The 25,855-nt window shown below is 40.8% G+C and overlaps 2 protein-coding genes across 2 annotated transcripts in view; one reads left to right on the top strand and one right to left on the bottom strand.

The window, feature by feature from the left end:
• Positions 1 to 551: 551 nt before the first annotated feature.
• On the top strand, positions 552 to 11,161 carry mphosph10 (M-phase phosphoprotein 10 (U3 small nucleolar ribonucleoprotein)). The gene is made up of 11 exons (XM_036584416.1): positions 552 to 664; positions 2,846 to 3,560; positions 5,072 to 5,277; positions 5,406 to 5,568; positions 6,622 to 6,763; positions 7,059 to 7,126; positions 7,217 to 7,354; positions 8,499 to 8,609; positions 8,720 to 8,827; positions 9,050 to 9,280; positions 10,906 to 11,161. The coding sequence occupies exons 1-11, from the start codon at positions 591 to 593 to the stop codon at positions 11,053 to 11,055; spliced, it is 2,106 nt and encodes a 701-aa protein (XP_036440309.1). The 5' UTR covers positions 552 to 590; the 3' UTR covers positions 11,056 to 11,161.
• Positions 11,162 to 12,270: 1,109 nt separating this feature from the next.
• Positions 12,271 to 25,855, bottom strand: part of mtmr10 (myotubularin related protein 10) — a 63,312-nt gene continuing 49,727 nt past the window's right edge. Inside the window, 7 exon segments of the mRNA XM_036584408.1 lie at positions 12,271 to 17,392; positions 17,953 to 18,015; positions 18,017 to 18,142; positions 19,623 to 19,793; positions 21,658 to 21,830; positions 22,686 to 22,756; positions 23,021 to 23,090. Coding sequence (XP_036440301.1) covers positions 16,778 to 17,392; positions 17,953 to 18,015; positions 18,017 to 18,142; positions 19,623 to 19,793; positions 21,658 to 21,830; positions 22,686 to 22,756; positions 23,021 to 23,090 — 1,289 coding nt within the window. The 3' untranslated portion in view covers positions 12,271 to 16,777.

Raw genomic sequence — 25,855 nt, 5'->3', positions numbered from 1 at the left:
ACGCATTAAACGTTAATAAACCCGAAGCTCACGTGGAACGTTCGTTCTGTTTCCAAGGAAACGTGTTTGCACGGACAGCGCTAGAGACGGGAAGTTTGATTCAGTCTACCAAACCGATTCCTTTTGAACAGCTCGTTTAAAAGAATCGAACTCTCAAATTGAACGATTCGTTGATTCGCGATTCAAATACTTCTATGTAGAATTCTACAACATTGAGCAAGAAACACTAATACAAATGCACACTATCGTGTGATATTGTGCAAATGTGCAAATTAGCATCAGCTTTAGGACGGCTGGCATTTGGATGACATTCAGTTCAGCGAGTGATTCAAACACGCTTACGCAAATTAAAAGAAGTAGTTCTTGGTATGTTGTAATGTAGTCTTTTATGTTGTGATTTTACGAGCATAAAGGTGGACGGATAATTTTATTTATCGTTAGAAATCCTGTCCAGCGTAAACATTACGCAGATGCCACAAAAGGGTTGACTGAAGGTTTGAACTTGTGACTCGCTTCGATCGTTCATTGAAGAGAACCGGATGAAAGGAACTGATTCCTTCACGAGTCGGACGTCGCTAGTGGGAGCAGCGATGGCGGCGCGCACGCTGGAAACGTGTTTAGAGATTTTAGAGAAGAACACTTCGCAGCCTGAGCAGTTTTTACGGTGAGAGGAAGACTTTAATAACCTTTAAAGCACGACGTGAGGGTCGTGATTGTCTCTCGCTGAAGCCTCGGTGTGAGAGTGTGTGGAGAGTGTGTGGTCACTGAGTTACTGTGAGGAGAGTGAAGTCAGTAAACCGCTCTCACTGCTGTGGCCCGCAGCTCTCTCACCAGCACAGACAGGGCTGATATGACCGTTACTGACCGCGTTATACGGTGTTTTACAGGCAGTTCACAGCGAGCGGGCAAAAAGCTCACAGCTCTGATTGTACTGATTATTACAGCTAATGTTACCAGAAGGACACGTGCGTCTCTCTCTCTCCTCTCTCTCTCTCTCTCTCTCTCGCTCTCTCTTGCTCGCTACCTCTCTCTACCATTGACCGTTTCTCTTTCGTGTCCCTCTCTCCTCGCGTGTCTCTTTGTCAGTCTCTCTGTCTGTCTCATCCCTTTCTCTGTTTGTGTGTCTGTCTGCCTCTCTCCTTGTGTGTGTCTCTCTCTGTCTGTCTCTTGTAGGTCTCTCTGTGTCAATCTCTCTCTCTTTCTTGTGTCTGTCTCAATCTCTCTCTTTCTCTTGTGTCTGTCTCTCTCTCTATCCTCTTGTGTTTCTCTCTGTTTGTCTCCCTCTCCTTGTGTGTCTGTCTGTCTGTCAGTGTCTCTCTCTCTCTCTCTCTCTCTCTCTCTCTCTCTCTCTCTCTCTCTCTCTGTCACACTCTTTCTGCCTGTCTGTCTTTCTCTCTGTGGCTCATTCTCTCTCTCTCTCTCTGACTGTCTTGCCCTCCCCTTGACTGTCTCTCTTTCTCGCTCTCTTTCTTTCTCACTCTGTCTCTCCTTGTATGTGTGTGCCTCTCTGTCTCTTTGTCACTCACTCTGTCTCTCACTCTTTGTCTCTCTCTGTCTTTTTTCAGTGCAACTGTTTTTATTGGCATTAATGTTATGAATTATTGCCAATATGATTAAGATAGACAGGAGACAGATAGACTGGAGCCTATCCCGGGGGTCATTGGGTGGAAGGCAAGAAACACCCTGGACAGGTCGCCACTCCATCACAGGGCATGAAACAACAATAGAAATAGAAACAAACAGTAGTAAATACTTTATCAGCCTGTTCATCAACATTATTAACCCATTCATGTCCAGCAACTGTAGTTGTTATCAAATGTAGGAAGATGATGAAAAATTAGGGATGCACGGATATGAGGATTGTGAGCCGATTCCAAATTTAGATATTTTTCATGTATCTGCTGATACATAAACATTTCTAAAACATAGACATGTAATCTTCATTTCTGCTGGGCTACAAGTGCAGTAAAATGAATGAAATGCAGACATGCTAGCACAAAAGCTCAGATTCACCTAAATGTTCTGCTCTTCCGGAGTTCAATAAATACGCAAATACCACGATGAAATATCGATCAGATCTAATCATCTGTTCATTTTTAGCTGAGATTTCAAATTAATATTCTGGAAGAGCACAACTGTTAAAGGCACCACTTTATAATAAGACTGCCTTTATAAAAGGTTTATGAAGTGTTTAAAGTTTGTTTATTAATGATTATTATTTAGGTCATTAATATGCAGTTATTACACACAAATATAAGAGGCAATAATGACGTGTTGTTTGCCCAATAGTGAGCCCGCATTCAACTACACTGTTCAAGCTCTAATTTTAATGGTAACTTGTCATACATGTTTTCTCCATCAGGCAGCATTAAACCTGTCAGCTTCATCAGATACTCATATTCATCAGATGTAACGGCTCACTGTTGCCTTCTGTATTTCTTTGTTATAGCTGCTTATTAATGTGTTACATCTGCTAACTTATGTATTATAACTGCTTATTATTTTTAAGGTGTTTATGACCTGATCAGTAACTATCGGTACATTTATTTTAACCATGCTGTCCTTTATTATAGTAGTGTTATTGTAAAGAAGTGCTCATTTAGATTTGTAACCCTGCCAAATTAAATTTCTATCTAATGCTAATTCAATATCTAGTTCCAGTTTTTGCATTTGTATTGTATCAGTATTCACAGATAGTTACATATAAATAATGACTATCAGCCTCGGCTCACAATTGCCATATCAGTGCATCCATAATTGTGATAATGTACCACTAATCTTGCTGCTTATATAATGATGTAATCATGTGTCTCTGTCTTTTCTTCTGCCCTGCTTTCCATAACAGTGTACAGGATGCCTTGGCAACAGATTTCACATCACTCACAAAGACTCTTTATGACCTGCACAAGGCCAGTGAGCTGGCCGGCTGTAAGGGCAGTCCGCTGGATCAGCTGGTGGTGGAAAATTTCGATGAGGAGCAGGTTTGGCAGGAGCTGGAGCTCCAGAACAGCGCTGTGCTGACTCACTTTGAGGAGGCAGTGGGCCAAGCGGTCCAAGACGACACGCTGACTATTTTTGCAGAAACGGAGGAAGAAGAGGAAGGTGATGATGATGATGATGATGGGGATGGAGATGAGGATGATGATGACAATAATGAGGATTTGGAAGATGAGGAAGAGGGTGAGGAAGAAGAAGCGGATGATGATGATGATGATGAAGATGATAAAGAAAACAGACTTAAGCCCAAGTCAAAAGCAGCTGATGAGGAGGACGGCTCGTCTGATGAGGACTCGGACATCGATTTTGATGTCGATAAATTAGAGAAACAAGCCAAACAAAAGAAGAACACAGAGACAAAGTTACCTAAATCCAGGACTGTGTCGGAAGTGGACGATAAATTTTTTAAACTCTCAGAAATGGAGGCTTTTCTGGATGATATGGACAAGAGGGAGGGGAAGGAGAGCGCTGGAGAGGAGATAGACTACTTTCAGGAGTTGCCGTCAGATGATGAGGAGGATCTGAACTTTGATAAGCCAACAACATCGAAGAGTCAGAAAAAGGTGATGGCACTGTTCTCTGCAAGCCAGTGTTCAAATGAGTTATTACACTTACATTTATTCTAATGTGATTCTAATTTGCAGAAATTGGAAGCCAAATCAAATACAAAGTAACCAGAGAAACTGCAGGAATTTATGACTTAATAGCCAAGCAGTCTATCATAGCTTTGTCTAGTTAATGGGGAATTCCACAGACTTTATGAAGTCAGTAAGATGTAAACAGTCATTCAGCGTAGTTTGGTGGGAATGCTCCGTTCTGGAGAAACTTTTCCAGACATCTAAAACATCTAAAAATGCTGCTAAAAGGTCTTTTGCAGAAAAATATTACATAAAATTTTCACAAATACACGGTGTCTGATGCCTGAGACAATAAGTGCGTTTACATGCACTCAATAATCTGATCATAATCAGATTTCTGCAGTTATCCGATTATTTAAATGGTCATATAAACAACATACTCCGATCTAGAAATCCAATTAAGAAATATGATGAAGAGAGCTGGATTTTAGCTCAGTAATCAGTGCATGTAAACTCTGACTCTGATTTCTTTCGGATTTCTCAGCCTGCGCATGTGCAGAACAGACTGCGGTACTGGAAATAAGCCACAGTGTTAACGCGAGATGCAGCAAAACACTTTTGAAGTGGCGCTGAAACCAAATACATTCTTGACGAAATGAAAGATTTATATATTCTTCATCTTTTAGTGGTGCCAAAAAAAAAAAGCTGCAGCCTCAAGTTCTTATTCTTCTTCTGTGAGTTTATTGGCTGGTTGTAAAGCAGAAATCTGATCACTGCCTGACTCATGCAGACCTGGAGTTTTTCCATTATCTGATTACTCAAATGCATGTAAACATGTTTGATTGGATTACTGACAAAATCTTTCTGCAGTTATCCAGTTATTAAGTGTATATAAACACACTTATTGCTTTACAGTGGTTTTGAGAGTAAGTTTTGGGGCTAAAACATAAATATTTTTTTAGCATAATTTTTTCAGGGGCCGAATAGCCCCAAAGGAAAACTTACTATTTTACCATTATAAGAAGCTTCACCGGTTGCTTTGGACAGTAAGTAAAATAACATAGGAAGTAATTCCAGTCACTACCAGTGTAATGAAATCAGAGTCAGCAAATTTCTGAACAGTGAACCATTTCACCTCAAACCACTCTGAATGACTTGGTTTAATCAATCTCAGTCACTGAATTATGCAGAAATGAAAAAAGGTGGAATTTCCCTTCAGTCGAAGACAAATATAGATTTGATAGTAAGTAGTAAGTAATGTTTTTAAAACAAAGCTGGCCCATGTTTGCAGAGCTTATCAGAGTAAGAGTGCTGATCTAGGCCTGTTCCTCTCAGTAGGGTAACAGTAAACGAGAGTAATCTAGTCCCAGATCACTCCTATTCTGAGAAGCTGTGTGAATACAGGACAGTGAACACTGGTGTTAAATGGAGAGGCCTGCTGAAGTGATTCAGTCCTCTTAGCTCTGTAACTCATACTGCGTTTTGTTTATTTGCAGTCAAAAAGCTCCAGAGATGTAAAGTACAAAGACTACTTCATGGACAAGGAGACTCCTGAACACGCGCCAGACGAGGAAGATGAATCAGCACCTGAGGATGAGGATGAGGAGGGAGAGGAGAATGAAGAAGAAGATTATGAGGATGAAGAGGATCTGGATATGGATGAAGAGGATTTGGATATGGATGAAGAGGATCTGGATATGGAGTAAGAGACTCTCTTCCCTTCTGAGTGTTTATAGAAAAACTTTCCGGCACATTTTACGTGAGGTTAATACTGTTTTTGGCACGTGTGCAGTTTGTGAGAGCTGTTCTGGTTCCCGTTGTTCTGTGTAGGGGTGACGCTGAGAGCCAGAAAGCCAGAGATGCTTTGCGGAAAGTGACCTTTGATCTCCCCAGTGACAGCGAAGGGGAGGATGTGGAGGATATTTTGGGTGGGAAGCCTAAACATGCAGCTAAAGAAGACTCCAAATCATCATTTGAGAAGAGGCAGGAAAAGGTGCGTATCAGCTCTGGGGAGATTTTTCCCCACATTCCTTCACCACAGATCTGCGGAGCCCTGCTGGTGACATCCTGTATAAATAAAAATAACGCATGGCCACGACTTAGTAAAATGTGGGAACGAGATCCTAATGCGTAAGCCGTGATCTCGTTCCCACGCCTTACTAAGTCATGGCCATGCATTAGGATCTTTTTCCCACGCGTTAATAAGGTGTGGCCGTGACTTAATCATCTCATTCCCACGCCTTACTAATTTGTGGCCATGCATTATTTTTGTTTACACAGGATGTCACCAGCAGGGCTCCGTACAGATCTGCAAAATGTATTCATGTGTTTGTAATACATGTTCTCTCACTCACACTTATGCAAATGTTTGAAATCGCTCATCATATTAATACTTCTTATTATTTTATTCAAACTAAACTAGCTTTTGTGAACAAGTAGTTTTTAAATAATATTCTGTATGTCAGTGGACTCCAATCCTGGTCCTGGAGAGTGACCTTCCTGCACAGCCTTGTGTCCACCACAGTTTGCCGCAGCTGTTCCAGCTATTCCACCTCTTCCCAAGTCCCTGATTGGCTGAATAAGATGCATTAGAGTTAAGTGAGGGGCGGGGCAGCTTCCTGGACACAGTAAACTAAACTCTGCAGGAACCTAGCTCTCCAGGACCAGGGTTGGAGACCACTGCTGTATTTATTTATAGTAATTTCTTGCCAAATTTTCTGCCTCAAGATTTGAGCACTTTGAAATGCAAGGCGTTCTCGATATTACTTTAATTAGCTTCATTCTGGATGTGCAGCTTTCTCAGTCATTTTAGAATCATCTGCAGCTCTGTTCATTTGGACGCATCTAAAACGGCTTCATTATTTACAGCTTCCTACAAAGTATTTGAAACCTGTGAAGTTGTACAGTGATAGCATTGCATTAGAATCATTTTATACATGTATCTGCATCAAAATAGGTTGTGATATTGACAAACTCTGACTCCAAACTTTTGAACGGTACAGTACTATAACTATGAACGGTGCTAAAACGCTGGAATGTGAAACAGATGGCAGAGAAGATTGGAGAGATGGAGAAGGCCGCGTTAGCTGAGAAGCCCTGGCAGCTGAGTGGAGAAGTGACGGCACAGACGCGACCGGAGAACAGCATGCTGGAGGAAGATGTGGCGTTTGACCAAGCCTCCAGGATGGGTAGGAAACAGTGCTGTTCTGGGCGCTCTTCAGTTAGGCTTTAGTTCAACTTCTGAATTTTGTTCTTATTTTGGCTGGTCTGTTGAAAGAGTGTAAGTGCTAGCTCTGGGAAAAGACCAAATAAAGATGTTGTTTTTGTCTGTTGCTTAAAAAAAACTTTGGCTAACAAAAAAATGACTAAAAAAAATAATCATTGGCACATTTTGGTGAAGTGGGTGTGAAGTATGAGTGCATACTTCAATGCGTATTGTTATAATCAATGCATATTACACTCCAATTTGTCTCCTACCTATAGCCCCTCCAGTTACAGAGGAGACCACTCTGCAGCTTGAAGAGATCATCAAACAAAGAATAAGAGATCAGGTTTGCACAGTTTTTACTCGGTCACTATATTAGCAACAGTAACTGCTTTATTTATGTGATGCAGTATTTGACTCTACTGTGGTTTATTAGGCATGGGATGATGTTGTGAAGAAGGAGAAGCCCAAGGAGGAAGTATTTGAGTACAAGAAGAGATTGACTCTGGACCACGAGAAGAGCAAGCTGAGTCTGGCTGAAGTCTATGAGCAAGAGTACCTCAAACAGACACAGGTGAGATAAATAAATAAATAATATTACATGGTGATGAGAGAGAGAGAGAGAGAGAGAGAGAGAGAGAGAGAGAGAGAACTAGTATTTGTATGTAGAAAATATAAGTAGCATACAATATAAGTAATTATATACTAAGTATATTAATTTCACAGTAGTTACTGTGTAATTAATAGTAGTTACTGGGTAATAAGCCTTAAAGGGGAATTCCACCAGTTAAATGGTTAAGATGTAAACAAAGTCATTCAGAATGGTTTGGTGTGAAACGCTCTGTTCTAGAGAAACATACAGAATCAGAATTGCTCACAGTGGTAGTGATCGGAACCAGACGTCTGAAAAGTTTAATGCCTTTGAGAAAGTTATTACATGAAATTACAGACACATTGCCTGAGGCCTAAAGTGTATGTTTTTTAATCCTTGCATGGTGGAGGGGTGCATGCAAGTAAAAACAGCACCAAGAAAAGTTTTGCTACTATTTTACCATCATCAACATTACATATAAACCTTCAGAAGACTCGTGTTGGTTCACTGGTGGTTCTGGATAGTTAATAAAATGTCTATATTTGTGTTGTAGTCATGGTGACCCCTGGTTCCTATCACCACCACTGTAAAGAAATCTGAGTTGGCAAGTTTCCCTATAATGCATCATTTCAGACCAAAACACTCTGAATGGCTTCGTTTACATTTCAGTGATTGAATTACAGAGAAATTTTTGAAAAACTGCTGGAATTTCCCTTTAAGATTAAGAACTAAATAATAAGCCAAATGGAAAAAGAAGAAAGGGGGTTTACAAAAGCTTTATATAATTTTCAGAAGTCCACCTGAACTCAAAACTGACCTTTTTACTTTTAGTTCATGTCTCTAAATCAGAATTCATATCATTAAAAGACCAGATTTTAGTTTCCATTATCTTCCAACAAAATGTAGTGACTTTGGTTCGCCCTTAAAACATCATCAGAGTTTTGATTACATAATTGTGCACCACTAAGTGGGGAAATATATTAACTACTATCTTGTAATATCATGGTCGCTCAGATCAGAGTCCCTCCCTGAAATGTGTGTGAAATTCACATTGACTTTAAGGGTCTGAATGCTGTCCAGTTGTTGTCTCAGTTCAGCTGACACTGTATCATGTTGTGGATTTCAGGAAAAGACAGAAGAAGAGGAGAATCCAGCTCATGTAGAAATTCAGAAGCTAATGGACACTCTCTTCCTCAAACTGGATGCTCTTTCCAACTTCCACTTTACACCAAAACCAGTAAGTCTGGATGACTTTGACTGGAGCTTTTGGCCTGATTATTTTTCTGACTTGCACTGAAATCGTTCTTTGCATTTACTATTTATCTCATTCTCTTTCCTTCTCTGCAGCACGTTCCTGAGGTAAAGGTCGTTTCCAACCTGCCGTCCATCACGATGGAGGAGGTGGCTCCGGTCAGTGCCAGCAGCGCCACTCTTCTGGCTCCAGAGGAAATTAAGGTAAGATATTTTTCTGCTCGCCGCTACTTTTTTTTTTATATGCCAAATCAAATGAGCAGTGATGTTATTTTTTCCCACCTCAAATAAGAAATTAGCACATAATAATTTCAGCAACCTCTGAAAACTGAAATTTGGTTCAGCAAATACTTCAGTAAACCAGAAGCAGATTTCAGTTTCTTATTTATTTATTCATTGCTGTGCAACAACTTTCTTTTCCTTCAGGAGAAGAACAAGGCTGGCGACATCCTTGGTGACTCAGAGAAGACAACAACCGATAAGAAGCGGGAGAGACGCAAGAAGAAGAAACTGAAGAGGCTGAAGATTCAGGAGCGTGAAAAGAAGAAGAAGCTCAAAGAAGCTGCAAAAGGAGGAGAGAAGAAGAAAAAGTCCAAGGCTGAAGTTGAAGCGACTCTCAGGAAACTAACTAAAGGAGGCGGGGCCAAAATACTTACGGTGAGTGGTTGGTTGATTTTCATGATTTGTTGATTTCTTTTTGGAGGGGCCTGGTCAGCATGGTGTCCCAGAGACGCCATAGTAAAGCTGAGGACTGCAACTCACTGACTAGCCTACGTTTTTGTAGCTTCCATAACCAGAGGGGGAAAAAAATAATATTAAACATGTTTGACACTGTTGTTGACCTAGCATGTTGTTGAACTGCATTGTTGCTGAACTAGGTGTAGATGTCTGGGGAGAACGGCTGAGGGCTGTGATTTTCTTTATATTTTTTCACAGTGTTCAGTTTTATCTCACTATAAACTAGGAGTAGTTAAGTTCCCACAATCTGCAGAAACACTCGAGCAGGGAGATGCTGTGTTTACATGTTGGCATGGAAAAAAGCGTTAGTGCCTTATTGCAGAGTCACAACCGCAGTTTAAAGGGCCCCTATCCTCCATTTCTCTAGTATTTTATTTTTTCCCTTAAGGCACCCTTGTTTAATTTTAATAAATAATAATAAAAACGGTCACAATTCCTTTTTTAAATGGCCATTTTCCAACCACTCTTTATCCCTTAGAACTGAACAGGCTGTTTTTTGGTAACTGTGCGTCCTTCAGTGTGTATGTGCAGGGCTTCTGCTGCAGGCTGGAAAGGTGGACATGTTTTGTGACCTCATAGAATGAGTTAATTAAAAAAAGGCTGTTTTTGCAGCTTTTGAATTGTATGTTTTGAAACTATTGCAGTGTTTAGGTGCTCCATCAAATCCACAGGAAAATTCTGATCTTACTGACGTGGGCAGATCCTAGAGCACTCATACCATCCTGTCATTTTACATTTATAATAATGAAAGGAAGTGCATAGTATTATGGTTATCATATCGTCTAAGCGTTGGCCCTATCATCAGGAGATCGCAGGTTCGATCCCTGGTGATGCTACAGCTGTCCGTGGCCGGGAGTCCTAGAGAGCACAATTGGCCTGTCTCTCTGGGTGGGTGGGGTGGCCCCCCGTGTCCCCCATCACTCAGTGCGATGCTAGTCAGCGCAGGCGTCTGTTAGCTGATGTAACAGATCTTGCGGTTGGCGCTTTCCTCAGAGTGCGATCGGCTGTCTAATGATGTTGCGTGAGCGGCAGTTTGAAAAGATGAGGTGGTGCTTCACAGGTCTCAGAGAAAGCCTGTGCCAGCCCTCCTAGCGCTGGTGGTGTCGTGTGATTGGGGGAGTCCTGACTAGTGTGTGGAACTGGATACGACTAAACTGGGGAGAAAAATCAGAGCATCAGTGCAGTCCTTTATTTTCCTTACATGGATAAAATATCCAATAGCATTTTATTTGTAATTTGTTTTAACACATTTGTAAGCTCAGTATGAAATTCTCCATCTGTCACTCATCACAAGATGCTATGTAGTTCTTGAATAGTCTGTTCATTCAGTCGGTCCTGATTGGGATTCGTAGTATGATATTCATTTGGTAACAACAAACCAGTGTTATTTAAAGTAGCCTGAGTTTAACCCAGTGTTTGTTTAGTTCAGCTCGATGAGCCCAAAATGAGCTGGTTTGCCATTAATTCAGCTTTGCACATCCTCCAGGTGAACCTCACTTGCATGTGCACTGATGTGTTCTCTGTTGTTTTTTTTCCTGTGGCAGGATGACGGCATGGACAAAGCTCTGCGCTCTTCCCAAGCCTTCTTCTCTCAACTGCAGGACCAAGTCAAGAGCCAGATCAAGGGCTCTAAAGACCAGGCTGCCAAGAAGAAGAAACAGAAAGAGCTTTCTGTCAGCAAACTAAAGCTATAGCTTTAACTGTGAAATATTGTGTACAGTTCTTCTTTGAAAGATGGCAATTATTTGAATGTGTCTTTACACGATCCTGTCATTTATATTAAAATTGTCATATTTAAAAGAAAAATGGGAGATCCTCATTTGGAGTTGCACACAGCACAATTTTGTTTTAAGCTTGCTGTAAGAACTGAGGTATTATTAAGCCTTTATAAAGTCCACCATTTTTCTTTATTTTCTGCACAAGTCAGTGGTTGAGATTTAAACAGTCATTCAGAGTGGTTTGATGTGAAGTGCACCCTTCTAAAGAAATTGGCAGGCAGATGTTTTCTGATGATTAAATAGTGGTAGATTTAAAAAAAATCTTCCCAAGAGGTTTTAAGTAGGAATGGTTTTGCCTTACAATTGCATATATATATATATATATATATATATATATATATATATATATATATATATATACACACATATATACATTGTGTATGTGTGTGTGTGTGTATATATAGATATATATGTACATATAGATATATATTACATTTTATATAAATGTAAAAAATAAATTATATATAGATATATATATAATCATTTATTTATTTTTATTTATATAATTTTAGGCATCAAGTAACACATTCATAACAATTTTCATTAAATAATTCTGAGGTAGCATTTAGAGGCATTTAACACTCCACTGCTTTTTTTTTTGGAGCATTTTAGCATTGCTCTAAAATGGACCATTTCACAGTTAACAACTCTGAATGCCTTTTAAGATTTACATTTGAATGATTTCACTGTGAAGAATTTTTGAAAAATCAGTGGAGTTGCCCTTCCTGCATGTCTAATGATTCTAATGGATTTCTCTGTTAGCCAGGCGATTTAAAAGTGATCTAAAATCTAGATTGTTTAATAGAAGCACCAAGAAGTGTTCTTACTGGACAGTCTTAAATCTCGGCATGAAATGAGACACGATGCTTTATGAAATAGCCAAGGGAACAGTTAAACACTGCCACAGTGCTGAGAGCACTGAACACCTCCTGGTTCCTGACTCGGTTCATAAAAGTTACATAATAAGCAGATGAGTTCAACTAGATGTGTTAGCAACCACTGGATTAGAGTAGACTGTTGCATTAATTGGTCAGAAGAGGGTGCTAGGGAATCACGCCAGCAATGGGAGTTCAGCCTCCGGTGAGAGCTTTCATCACGGACCTATACAGGCAAAAAAAACCCTGAAACTGATTTGAAGTAAATTCCTTTTTATTCACAACAAAGTAAATCAGAAGCGTCACGTCTTGCATAGTGGCTCAAAGGCTGGCTCCACATGACCTGGTACAGTTGGAAAAGCTCTAAAGGAGCCAATCACAGCCCTTCAGCCATATAAGAGCCTGTTAGGAAGCCTAACTGGCTGCCTGCTGCCATCTAAACAACTGCAATGCACACAATGCCCTTGCACATATGGCTTCCATTCAGAGCTTTGGAATGATGTTAGGAGTTTTCCCTCTGATGAGCGAATGGGGAAACTCTTAAGGCATTGCTTAGCATCGTTTACAGCTAGAAAGATGAAAACAGGTCCACTGAATGGCAAAGTCATGATCTCAGAAAAGCAAGGCACAGAGGATTGGAACCAATAACCCTGTTTCAGCCTCTTTTGCATGTCTGAATAAATATCAGCGCTGTTTTGTGAGGAAAAAAAAACTCAAAATATGTTGAAAATCAAGCACAACTGTCATACTCTCAACACCATTGAGTGCACTGCGTTAGTGGTAATCACACTAAATCACACAAACTACTTCAACTAGTTCCTGGGCAAAAAACAGTACCTTATTTAAGACAAATAAAAAAGTAAAAGAAATTATTAAAATTCTGTCAAAAATGTGCCCAAACCAAAATCAAAATCTTACTAAGGGCTTTAATCAATGTCTCTATGGAAAACTACATATCAAATCAGAAAAAGACAACTGTTCACCTTTCAAAAAGAAACAGGAGAGGTTTTTAAAAGGGCCCACATCCTGCATTTTCCTTGTATTTTACCCCCCCCTGAGGTCCACTTATGATGTTTGCGTGGTTGCATATACCAAAAACAGTAAGAATTTATTTTCGCATGACTATTTTCCAACCTCTCTTTATTCCTTAGAATTAAACTGCTGTTTTAGTTACTGCGCCTTTCAGTGGGAAGTCTGCTGATTCTTAAATATTTCTGCAGAATTTAATGGCTAATATGTCAATAAAATCATTCAGAGTGGTTTGGTATGAAATGCTTTGTTCTAGAGAAATTGTCAGTATTGTTCACAGTGGTGGTGATGGGAACCAGACATCTTAACAGTTTAACGCCACTAAAATCTCCCTCACAGAGAGTTACAGTATGAATACTCAGCCTGATGCCGGAGATATTTCACAGTAGTCTTGTGACAAGGTTTTGACCTAAAACGTGTTTTAATCAATTTATTTTAATCCACATCTGTCAGGCTCCAGTCCTGACGGGCCGAAACACTGCATATGTCAGCACACTGTCTCATTAAACACACCTGATTCAGCTCATCAGCTAATTAGACCTCTGTGAACTAAATTCAGAGCATAGGATCAAGGTAAACGTTAATCTCTGCAGCACTTTGGCCTGGAAGGTCCCCAGTTTGACATGCCTGTTTTAATCTATTCAAGATGAAGGGGTGTTGTGAGGCAAAATAGTCCCCAAGGAAAACTTATTTTTTCAGATTTTACCATCATCACTACATACAAAAGGTTAGTTTGAAGTTTTAGGTTCACTAGTGGTTTTGGATAGTAAATAAAAAGACTATATTTGCATTGCAGACATCAAGACTCCTGGTTCCCATCACCACCACTGTAAAGAAATCTGAGTCTGCAAGTTTCTCTGAAAAAAGGAACTATTTCACATCAAGCCACTCTGAAATACTTTTGTTAATATTTCACCCACTGAATTACACAGAAATTTTGAAAAATCACTGGAATTCCCCTTTAAGACTGATATATGTTAATGACCTCTGTCTGGATTGGCTGTAGTAGAATACATAAAAAACAATGGATTCCAAAGGGGCTGTTTTTGCCGCTTAGTTTTCATACATGAACCGTATGGACTGGGGAATGAACAGTACAACATGAAACTAACAGTGTACAGCGTCAAACTCGTCTAAAATTAGAAAGAATAAAAATTCTATGAAATGGGCCCTTTACTATAACAAAAAGAGGTAAGAAGTGCTGTTTAACAATAGAACCCTCAACCTACTTTTCAAAAATTCTCTGTTTTCTAAACTATTTTAATGCTAATTCACTATGTGCCTGTCAGGATACTGTGCACTCCACTGCTGAGCCAAATCAACCAGCTGACCGGCGACAGCAGCATTCAGTCATCTTGAGCAGCCATTCTGTGCTTCTATGGAGAGCAATCTTACAGACAGGCTCAGCCTGAGTGAGAGATCACTGCGAGTGCACAGTTATAACCTGCGTTTTGGGGTTAGTGTGGGGAATCCCTGACATTACCCACATAATTCACAATTTTTGGTTATTCATTTTACAACAAAGCTAGTCAGACCTTACCAGAAGGCCCTTGAAAAGTCTATAGAACTATATAACTATACATGCTAAAATTAACGTGTTAAAGGATTCTCTACCACAGATTTAATTTACAGTCCTACCTTCCTCATCATAATGCCACACACCTCTGCACAAACCAGGAAATATTTTCCAAGGAAAAAAAAAAAATCTGTATTGGCAGCTTAGAAAGAGTGAAACTATATCCAAACTCTGAAAAACATGTGCGGATTGAGCCATATAGATAATCTTGTGCAAAAAAAACAAAACAAAAAAAAACGAACAAATATGGTGCATGGGTGGACGTATAAGCCTGGACAACAGACTGAACAATCACAAGAGCTTCAGTAAATCAAACCTGCACAGCAATAAAACAGCCGAAGCCCAAGTCAGACCCAGATATTCAAGCTGTGTCCACACGCGCACAACAATTCAACACCACAACCTCAACCACAGGCAAGCTACCATTTTACTGTCCCTTTCTGACCCCAAAACACTGAAACTCAACAAAGGCCTTCAAGTGAGGTGCACCAACCCAGTGTTTCGGTTTGTTGATGTTTACTAAGTTCAGATTTCTCGGACAAACACCACCAAAATCCAAACGGTGGGTTTGCACACCACACCTGGTGATGTTTGTTGGGTGTTTTAGGGTGGTTGGGAGTTTGTAGAATGTTTTTCCTCTAAGCACACTGCTCTAGAAAGCTGTCCCCTCATTTGCACTGTTCTAGAAAGCTCTTCCCTCATTCACATTGTTCTAGGAAAGTTCTCCAGGCTGTCAGGCTGTCACTAAAATGAATCCCTATTTGCATTTTAGGGCAATATTGAGTATTATGGGCCATTTTCTGGTGGTGTCCTAATCGTAGGATAGTGATTTTGAAGGCACTATAAAAACCCCACAATCTACTCTTTGCTGTATATCACTACATCAGCTGAATGTGGACCAGAGTGCATTGCATGTCTTGTAAGTACACAACAATCTGAGGAACGTTAGTGAACATTAACAGTGGCTGCTGAACCACTGAAAATGAAACGTCTCAGACTCACTCAACTCTAGAGAAACACTGCGAAAAACAGCAGCCTTCACAGTTTAAAACGAAGACGTTTTAACCCCTTAATAAAACATATTAATGAATTAACCCCTTTAATAAAGTGATGACTGGTAACTGCAGGCTGCTTCAGTCTAAGACCAAGAATTCAAGGTGTCATCTATAATCAAGTTTTGTACTTTTTCCATCCTCCCCTGTACTTTTACAGAATGTTAGGCTCACGTCTACAGCTTAAAGTTCAGCCCCTCTTAAGCAACTAAGGTCGATTTGTTTATGCAACTGGTGAATGGTGATGCAGTCTGATGATAAAGTATTCAAATTCACTTAAAATAACAAAATTAAGAAACTACATGCGAGTATATAGGGGTCAACTAAATCACCCCAATACATCACAATACTTATGAGGGAGTAGGGATCCATTTCAGTCACAGCCTCAGTTGTAGATGATCAGAAAAAGAAATGATAGACTAAATGTAGAGGTGTGACCGAGTTAGAACTCTCTAGAACAAGGTGAACGGGGTACACGTTCTAGAACAGGGGTGTCCAATCCTGGTCCTGGAGATCAGAGTTCAGCTCCAACTCGAACACACCTGATCCAGGTAAAGAAGGCCTTCAACATCTGAATATTAGAGCCAGGTGTGCTGGGTCTAAAGTCTCCATGCTGGTAGATCTCCAGGACCAGGACTGAGCACCCCTGTTCCAGGATAATATCAATGGGAGGAGACATTCTAGAACAATGTGAATGAGGACGAACATTCTAGAGAATTCCAACAGTAGGTATTTTAAGCAATGACGGCAGCAGGAATAGCTACAGTGGCTGGGAAAACTGTACTGTTTAAGCGAGTTAACTTCTTGTTTTTGTTGTGTGTTGAATTACAATTTAATGTACACTATATAACAGCTCTATTCCCACAATGAGTTCAGTACTAAGACTGATTAATTTAGTTGGGTTTTCCATTTTTCTAAAGATATGTCATCAGCAAAGCCTGTCAAAAACACCCTAGTTCTGCTGTCATGTTAGAGTTTAGTGATTTTGGTTTCCTTGGCTACAGCAATAACCCAGATTTCCATCCCTACAGCCGTCACAGCTTAAAATCCCTGTTTGGGCCAGTGTACTATGGGCAGATGGTAGCCTCTGGTCATCCTGTGTGATCTCAGAGACTTTCATTGGCCAGTGTCTCGGTGGAGAGCCAGATTTTGGCTCCGTTGAGGAACTTGCTGAGGGGGGTGCCCAGGATGCTGCGGCGGCACAGGTTCCCCACAGGGGAGAAAGGAAAGGACGAGCTGAGGTACTCTGGAGGAGCAGGGGACGACTCACAGGGAGACGAGCCCGCCTTAAAGTACATTCTGCTGGGCTCTGTCCGAGGGCTGCTGGGGGTGAGGGTTGGAGTTCCCCCTCCTTTGTATTGCCTCAGCTGGTTCTGGAGCATTTCTATCTCATCAGCCAGCATGGAGAGCTTGTGGAAGGCGGTCGCAGGTCCCCCGTGGGGGATGCGGGCCTCGGGGACCCAGCGCAGAAAGTACAGCTTCCAGAAGGGCAGGTGTGAGGGCAGGAGCTGCGGCAGAAGCAGGCCCTGTGGGTCGGCTGGCCGAGACAGCCAGTCCTGCAGGAAGCGCTCGGCGGGGCTTTCCTGCTGCTCCCGTAACTGAGCTAGGTCCGGCCGGAGTCGCGGCATCAGAGAATTGCGCCGTGGCAGTGTGTCGTGGTCACCAAGAGCGCCGTTCCGCAGAACTGAAGGAACACCTCGCAGTGTGGAGCTGTAGTTTCTCTGCCAAAGACATGAATTAATCACATGCATTTTTTATGACAATCCATTTTAAAGGAGCATTATGTATTATTATACATATAATAGTATTAATTCCTCTTTTGTAACGTGCAAATTTTAAATATAATTACTAATAATGCATTTTATTTATAATGGCATACTATCCAAGTATTGTTGTAATTTTGGAACTTTTCAGTCATGAAATTTCAACACAATGCAAAATGTAACAAAAAAAATTCTCTGAAACTGATTTTGCATATATTATTTATAAGTTATAACAAATACATTTATAAATAATGAATAACTCCTCTTTAATAATTAATTCCTCCTTAGTGGTATTTTAACAATTAGCATACAAAAAAGGGCAAATATGAGTTTTTTTTCATATTTTTTTTTTTATTTCATAATGATGCAAACAGCCCTGCGATGGACTGGCGACCTGTCCAGGGTGTACCCTGCCTTCCGCCCAATGACAGCTGGGATAGGCTCCAGCACCCCACCGCGACCCAGAAGGATAAGCGGTTTAGATGATGGATGGATGGATGATGCAAACAAGGACTTACCTTGCTTCTTCTATGTGCAAACGTCCGCACTGTGCCATTGTGCACACAGGGGGCGCTCTTGCCCAACATACAGAGGGTTGTTGAAGAGGGTCTGGTCTTTCAGGCTGAACTGCTGAGACCAATCCCAGACAGGAGGGAAACGCAGAGACTGGTCCTTCCCCAAGGAGATACTCTTACTGAGGGCAAAATCCTGACAGAAGACAGAATCAGAGAAATAACAACTTGATTACTGAGTCCTTCATGATTCAGCTGAGTTAGAGCAGAGAAAAACATGTTGTGTCAGGACTACCATTATTACAGTTATTTACATTTGATATGATAGAGGTTCTGAGTTGAGACAGGAGAGTAAGAGAAAGATCAATAGAACAGAAAAAGTGGTTGTCCAAGCCTCTAAATCTCTCCATATTAGGGATCTTAATGATTAACAGTTAACCGACAAATACACGCTGCCCATCCTGTGGGTCTGATGGTGTTGCTTCATGTGCCCTGATTGGGTGCCCACTGTTCGCCAGCCTTCTGGACCAGTTTGGCCACCATGGAGCGTCCTGCTGTACAATGCTGTGCAAACCGCACCTGCACACCACTGACCCTCCTGATGATCCTGCTGCATTTTTAATCACAGACACTGCTTCTCCTGCTTTTCTGTATCTTATACTGATGGTCAAACCTCATTCCCTGCTGTTATTGTTTGCTATCTGGTGTCAACCAGAGGAGGATGGGTTCCTCTTTCGAGTCTTTGTTCCTCTCTTCTTGCTCTTAGTGAGTTTTCCTTGCCACTGTTGCCACTGGCGTCGCTCAGGGACCCAGACTTTTTTTCGGTAAAACTGCTTTGTGACAACGCCTGTTGTAAAAAGCGTTGAAGTGTTAATTTCAGTTAAACAATTGATATCTGAATTGGCGGGTCTTTCATTCAACTTGTATTATGCATATGAGGGCGCAAGCACACAACTTGGTGATAGACAACTCTGGGTTTTCTGTGGTCAACTAAGACTCTCGATTCCTGCTGCTGGACTCAAAGGAGTCGACTCCTAGACTCCTCTTAATTTTAACCGGCTGCGCCAGAGCCGGTGATAAAGGGCTAAAAAATAAAGCACAAATTAAACCATCCCAAATGTAGTTCCTACATTTTTTGAGTAGCTGCACATTACAGTGATGTGAAGACAATCCATTATCTTTTGACTCTCAGAGCCACTGGTCAGTCGATCTTGACACCCAGATGTGCTGGAGTCGCAGACTAACCCCCGCTCAAGTGGATATGTTGGTATTTCTCCTCAAAATGACCACAGCCTTAAGCTATAGCCTACATATGTGTTTGTTAGCTAACAAAGTTAGTCCCATGACAAAAAAGCATGAAAGGTGCGAGCTACCGACTTTATCTTGATTGATGTCTTACCTATACAAATGAATTTCATATATGTGTTAAATCAGGCTAATAATGTGTGGTCAGTGTAAGTAATTAGTCTACATTACTGTCACATCTGTTGCGTTGGGTCACGTTTTTCATTCAATAAAGTCTAAAGCCTGTGTCTGATGTTTTTCCATGATTTTAGGTTTGTCAGTGAACGATTAATCACCAAATAATAACAGTCGGCTACTGGTCAAAAGAATTTACCAAAACTGGCATCCCTACTCGGGTTGTTGAGAGTTAATGTGTGGTTGGGTTGGCTCACCCTGCTGTGTTCTGCCCTCTGCCGGGGACAGTTAAAGAGGAAGGTGCTGAACACAGGGACCCACATGCTGTCACTTAGCATGATCAGGTACATCTCAGTGAACTCAAAGGCTGCTGGGTACTGCTCCATCAGCTGCCAGACGCAGTTCAGGAACAGCAGGAAGAGGGGAGACTGTAGAGGAGATAAGACAGGGGAGACACATTTAAGCGATTTTCCTGCTCTTATTGATCTAATTGATCTTGCAGGGTTTGAAAGGTACTGTTAGAGTTGAATCAGGTGGAAAAAAAGAAGCTGGGACTGAGAACTACTCAGTTACACCTACAATTACAGGAAAATGTTTGTTCGGAATTGTGCAACTTTCTGCATAAGCAGCTTATAAAATGTAATCTGATCTGATCTAAGTCAAAACAATAAATAAAGACAGTCCTATTCAACAGTGCCATATCTTTGTTTAAACAGACAACAGCAAACAAGATATGACACTGTAAAATTACTACGTGCACTGGTTGTACTGTACATGAAGAGCAGCAGAAATCCAGATAATTCCAAAGATTAGCATTTTCTTAACACTGTAAGTTAAGCATGCAGTATGTACTAGGCAACATGTATGTTGTTTTTCATGATTCAGGTGTGTTGGAGTCTTCAGGGCTACGAGTTAGACCTTGCGAAAGCAGGTCTAGCTTTGATCTGTCATTGACCGTAATGGTATTCCCAATATGCAAATTAATCATCTCATTCATTCACAGCATTCTCATGTTGATAGGAGAAGTGGTCAGTATGGCCAAAAATGTACATCACGGTATAATTTCTGACAACTTTGGTATACACTGCAGTATATACATTTTATCAAATAAAACCATTTTAGATGTGTTTTTGTAGGAAAACTGTAGCTAATTTTTCTGTAAAGTCCCTTCACTTTCTAACAGGAACCACTTTTAACAACCAAAGTAGATCTAAAATAGTTTTATTGTACAATAGTAAAACAAGACTGAACAATATATAGACACACTTGGCGTATTAATGTCAATATCGCTTTCTAACACTAGACCAGCAGGCCTGGCAAAAGCGATGGTTGGTTTACGTCTTCATTTCTAAAACGAATGCTGTTGGCAGCTCAAAGTGCTTTACAGACAGGTGATAAAGGTCAACAGTAATACAAGAAATTAGAGTTAAAGAGATACGTTTTTAGATGCTTCTTAAAAGTGAACACAGAGCTTGACTGTCTAATAAAAGGTGAACTGAGCTCCACAGTCTAGAAGCAGAAGAACTGAAAGAGTCTCTCCACGTTTTCTGTATTTTACATTCGGTGTTTGCAGAAGGTCAGTATCTGCAGATCTAAGATCACGTGCTGGAACATAAACAGACAGACACTGTGATGTAAGCGGTGCTTTAAGGTCATTCAGAGCCTTAAAAACTAGTAGCTGAACCTCAAAATCTATTCTGAACGATACAGGTATTTTAAGTGCAATAGGGGAGAAAACTCTAGAGTGGTGTGATTGGGGGGGAACACTCTAGAACAGTGTGAATAGGGAGAGTGCACTAGAACACTGTGAGACCATGGTAATCAAACACAGGTACGGCAAACCAACTCAACATTTGGGTTTGTTGGTGTCTGCTGGTGAGTTCAACCACATGTACGCACGTGCTTATCCTCTCAACTACAAGCCTTGTCGCAATAGGAGGACGTTCTCTGTTCAATGATTTTCACAATTCCTATTTTCATGTGAAAAGCAGAGGCGCAATCTCTGAAGGACGAGGGCTAGCTGTGCTAGCGCTGAAGTCACCATGGTTACCAGATGAGCGATTTTCTGCCTGCTGTACGTGATGAAGTTGTGAAATTTCATACAGAAAGCAGAAGAACAGGCAGGTGAGGAGTGATTTGTAGCTTGCTGTGTAAAAAGCCTTTTATTCAGTGCTGGGTAAAAAAGTCCACCTGTTATTAGTGCTCAAACAAGACCACGCTACGTTCTAGCCATCTCAATACTACAGCTGTCCAGGGTTGGTTTGGTCAGGGGGTTCAGGAAGCCGATCCTACCTGCTCCTTGTCGTTCTTCTTCAAGTGGTTGCAGCGGTCGAGGAAGCGATGGCCAGCCATCACCCACTCCTTCTGCACCAGACCCTGAAACCCTGCCAAACTCCGGCAGTGAGGGTCACACATCACCTGCACCAGCGACGAGATCACACAGCTCAGATCCCTGTCCTCTTCTTCTGCAGAGAGAGAGAGAGGGAGAGAGAGGGAGAGAGAGAGGGAGAGAGAGAGAGGAGAGAGAGAGAGAGAGAGAGAGAGAGAGAGAGAGCGAACAAGGAATGAAAAAGAGAGAACGAGAGAGAGAATGAGAGAGAACAAGGAATAAAAGTGAGTGTGAGTGACAGAGAATAATTGTTGGAAAAAAGACAGCGGGGAGAGAGAGTACAAAGAGAGTGAGAGAAAATGAGAGGCAAGTAGAGAATGAGAGAGAATAAATGACGGAAAGAACGAGGGTGAGTGGCGAGAGAGAGTAAAGATGACAAAAAAGACAAAAAGGCAAAAAAGAAAGAAAGAAAGAAAGAAAGAGCAAAGAGAGAGGAAAGAGGGAAAGAAAGAAAGAGTGAGAGAGAGAGAGAGAGAGAGAGAGAGAGACAGAGAAAAAGAGAAAGAGAGAGAGTGAAGAAAGAGAAACAAAGAAAGAGAGAAAGAAAGAGAGAGAGAGAGAGATACATGTCAGAGATACACACCTATAAACAAACATCTGCTATATAGTATTATATAATGATATATAATAACACCTGTTATATCGTATGCTTTATTTGTATATGTGACTTTGTTCTTAATCTCCCAACAAAAGCTTTGGCAAAAGAGTGTTATAGTTGTCATGCAAAGAGCAACATGAATGAACTGAGATTGAATGAATGAATTGAATTGAATTGAATTGAGAGAGAGAGAGAGAGAGTAAAAGAGTGAGCTCAGGAACCCTACAGCTGATGTAGAACACTCAAGACTAGCTGATGGCTGACAGAGCAGATCTGTACTGTAGCTGCAAGAAGGCTGATAAAGAACTGACTGAAGCCCAGAGCATCTCTAACCTTGAAGAATGACAGAGGCTTGTTTCCCCTCCAGCATGTAGACCACCTCCACCGCATGCTTCAAAAACGCTCTGAAACAACAATCACAGCCCTTTAGATTTTCCTGATCTTTTAGCTTCAGTGAAATGAATTTCCTAAGAATGAGCCGAAGCAACATGACAATTCTGCTTCAACTGGGACATTTAGGGTCTTATACACCCACCAACCACATGCCACTGATGCTGGCAGCTGAACTGACTCATCTAAAGAAAAGCAAATGCCGCAGTGTTGCTGCCAGCATGAGGCTGTGAGAGAGCCAACCTGTCATTTGGCCACGGTTTGGTGTTTATTCATACCTGACGTACTCCATCCATCGCGAACTTTCCATGGACGACAGCCACTTCTCCTCCGACTCCTCAAAGGGATCTGCATGCGCACACAGTCAAAACATTCACACCCGCTATCTCAGATAAACAGGTTGAGTAGAACAATAAACAATTCCCAAAAGCGCAGAAAGGCAGTCAAAGAGAGTTTAATGCAGACTAAAGATACTGAATATGGAGCTTAATCAGGAACCCAGAAGTTTACTTTGGTTTATTTATTGAATAAGCCAGCAGAGTTGTGATCCTTATTAATCAGAGTGGACACGCTGCACTTTAGACTGAACCCTGGAGTCCCTCTTTCTATGGCCTATAACTCTATTGTTTAACACCATATTATACTATAATGTATTTTCATATCAATGTACAGATTTTCAAACCAGTCTGCAATTTACTATAAATAAATCACAAGACTTGCCCGTTATTTTCACTCAATATGACCATTAAGTACAAATTATTCATTTTTCAGGAGATATTTCAAGTGGAAAGTCAAAAGAAAATATGTGGAAATAACAGGAATTCCCCAAAACCGTAGTTCAAAAAATTATTTAAAAAGAGAAAACGGGGCTTCTAGCAAATATGCAAAAGCTGGTGGACCAGCTGGCCACCCTAGTGTCCAGAACCCAACATCACTGAATGTGTTTAGGATTATTTGGATCATGAGAAGCAGAAAATGCAACTAACTTTGAAGACTGAACTTTGGAGGTATGAAAAATATCCCTGCAGATTTCTTTGAAAAACTGAAAGTGAGTCTCCTGAAATTAATGGAAACTGTAAAGAGTGGACACAATAAATACTGATTTAGTGTGAAATTTGATATTATACTATAGTTGTTGAAAGTTATGTGCTATTTTCTGTTAAATATATGCTTTCTCTTTTTCCTGATGCTGAAAAACGTATAATTTGTATTTAATCTCTGTTTTGACTAGGCATTAAATGAATGGAGGGTGGCCATTTGCACAGTACTGAATATGTCTACTCAGGCCCTACACATATGTACATAGCAGATGGTGATTTCGTGAGGTCAGGTGGATGGTGGCGTCATACAACATTTATTAGACTACGTATGTTTTGTCTGGCCTTTCTTTAACATAAGCATGGTCACACTGATGGCCATAGCAGAGATAGTACTAGAAAGGCTTTAACAATGCACGGCAGATGGCAACGCTGCTGCGAGAGATCTTCAGTGAAAATATAAACGTTTGCTAAAGGTCATTAAATGATCAAAAAGGCCTTTTAGATGCCTTACAGGCTATAATTGCTAACTACACTGCTTTAAAAATGGCTTGTGTTGTGCCGTTTTAGCTTTTATTCCACAATTTATTGATATGACAAATTCACTCTGAACACGTGCACAATGCATATCCAGTGCAATGCTCCAGGAGTGAAAAAGTAGTCTTTTCTGAAATATGAGACAGACAAGCTATTTTTGAGAAATGTCAAGACATCTAAAATGAGGCCCTGTGCATCATCAGTTTACTCTGATTATATGACTAAGTTTTACTAGAAACAGATCGCTGAACTCTAAAGAAAGGGAGGACTGATTCCACTGCAGTGTTTCAACATGCTGAGGCAGGCAGTACTGCTTCCTTGTCTTCAAAGGGAAATCCCGCTGATTGTTCCAAAATATCTGTCTGCATGTCAGACTTTTGGATTTCAGTACAGCGACAGTGAAAGGAACCAGGGCTCACACAAATATGGACATTTTGTTTACTATCCAAAACAGTCACAGAACCTTCACAGTTTATAGGAAATGCTGATAGTGGTAAATTAGATGTAATCTGAAAAAACACTCCACCATTAATAGCTTTGGCATTGATGAATGCATGAATGCATTTTAGGCCAAAATCTTCCCAAACCTGTCGTAAGACAATGCCTCATGCATCGGGCAGAGTATTCATAACAATTTCATGCTGTGAAGGAGGTCTCATAGGCATTACGCTTGTCAGTGGTTTGGTTCCTATCACCATCACAGTGAACAATTCTTACTGTGTGATACAGAGTGATTTAAAAAGATTAATCCGATTTCAAAATGATTTATTTCACTTGTAAATCATTACAGAACAGTGCAGTGAACTGTAAATGGTTTAAGTGAGCATAAAGTTTATTATGTAATTTTACAAGTGCTCAATATGAACCTCCTCCAGCCGTACGAACACATCAACGCCATAGTCAAACTCATCCCATACTCGATTGAGCATGTCGGGTGCCACTGTACTCACTGTACTCAGTGCGATTTCAGAGATCATCCAGTGTTGTGGAACCAACGACGAACACTTTGAGCTGTTGGAGGTTCGCTGCTGACGAAAATCACGGATTCACTCTTATTGAAGCCGAGAATGCAAAACGCTTTCTGCTCGGGGGTCTCCATCTCCTCACAGACTGAAGCGAGCCATTTTCCGGTGACAGTCAGAAACACTTTGACCCCCTCTGTCAATTGGTATGTGATTGGTTCCTAGGCGCCTCACGGTTGCAAAGAATATGGCGCTTTGAAATCGGATTAATCTTTTTGAATCGCGCTGTATTCTCTATAATAAAGCATTTTAGATCAAATCGCTCTGAATGACTTTGCTTATATCTCGACCCATTAATTATGCAGAAAAAAACTGGAATCTCTGTTTAAGGCTAGCTTAATGCAATCCTAACAAACCTTTACAAGTGGAGTGGACAGTAACACACACATCTATAGCTGCTTCTATAAGAACAGTCTAGGAAAATGCCAGTATTTTTCAACCTATTGTCTAATTGCTGGATCTGTATCATACAGTCGATTAGCAGGAACAATAATTTCAAAGCGTTTAAAAAAAAAAA

This window comes from Colossoma macropomum, unplaced genomic scaffold, assembly GCF_904425465.1.
Source record: "Colossoma macropomum unplaced genomic scaffold, Colossoma_macropomum, whole genome shotgun sequence".
NCBI classification, from domain to species: domain Eukaryota; kingdom Metazoa; phylum Chordata; class Actinopteri; order Characiformes; family Serrasalmidae; genus Colossoma; species Colossoma macropomum.
Note: the sequence above shows the minus strand (reverse complement) of the source record. Positions and strands in the feature narration are given on the sequence as shown.

Coding starts and splice junctions, on each gene's coding strand:
- mphosph10 (XM_036584416.1), top strand. CDS start 591: ATGGCGGCGCGCACGCTGGAAACGTGTTTAGAGATTTTAGAGAAGAAC. Junction 3,561..5,071: donor CATCGAAGAGTCAGAAAAAG/GTGATGGCACTG, acceptor GTTTATTTGCAG/TCAAAAAGCTCCAGAGATGT. Junction 8,610..8,719: donor TCCACTTTACACCAAAACCA/GTAAGTCTGGAT, acceptor CCTTCTCTGCAG/CACGTTCCTGAGGTAAAGGT.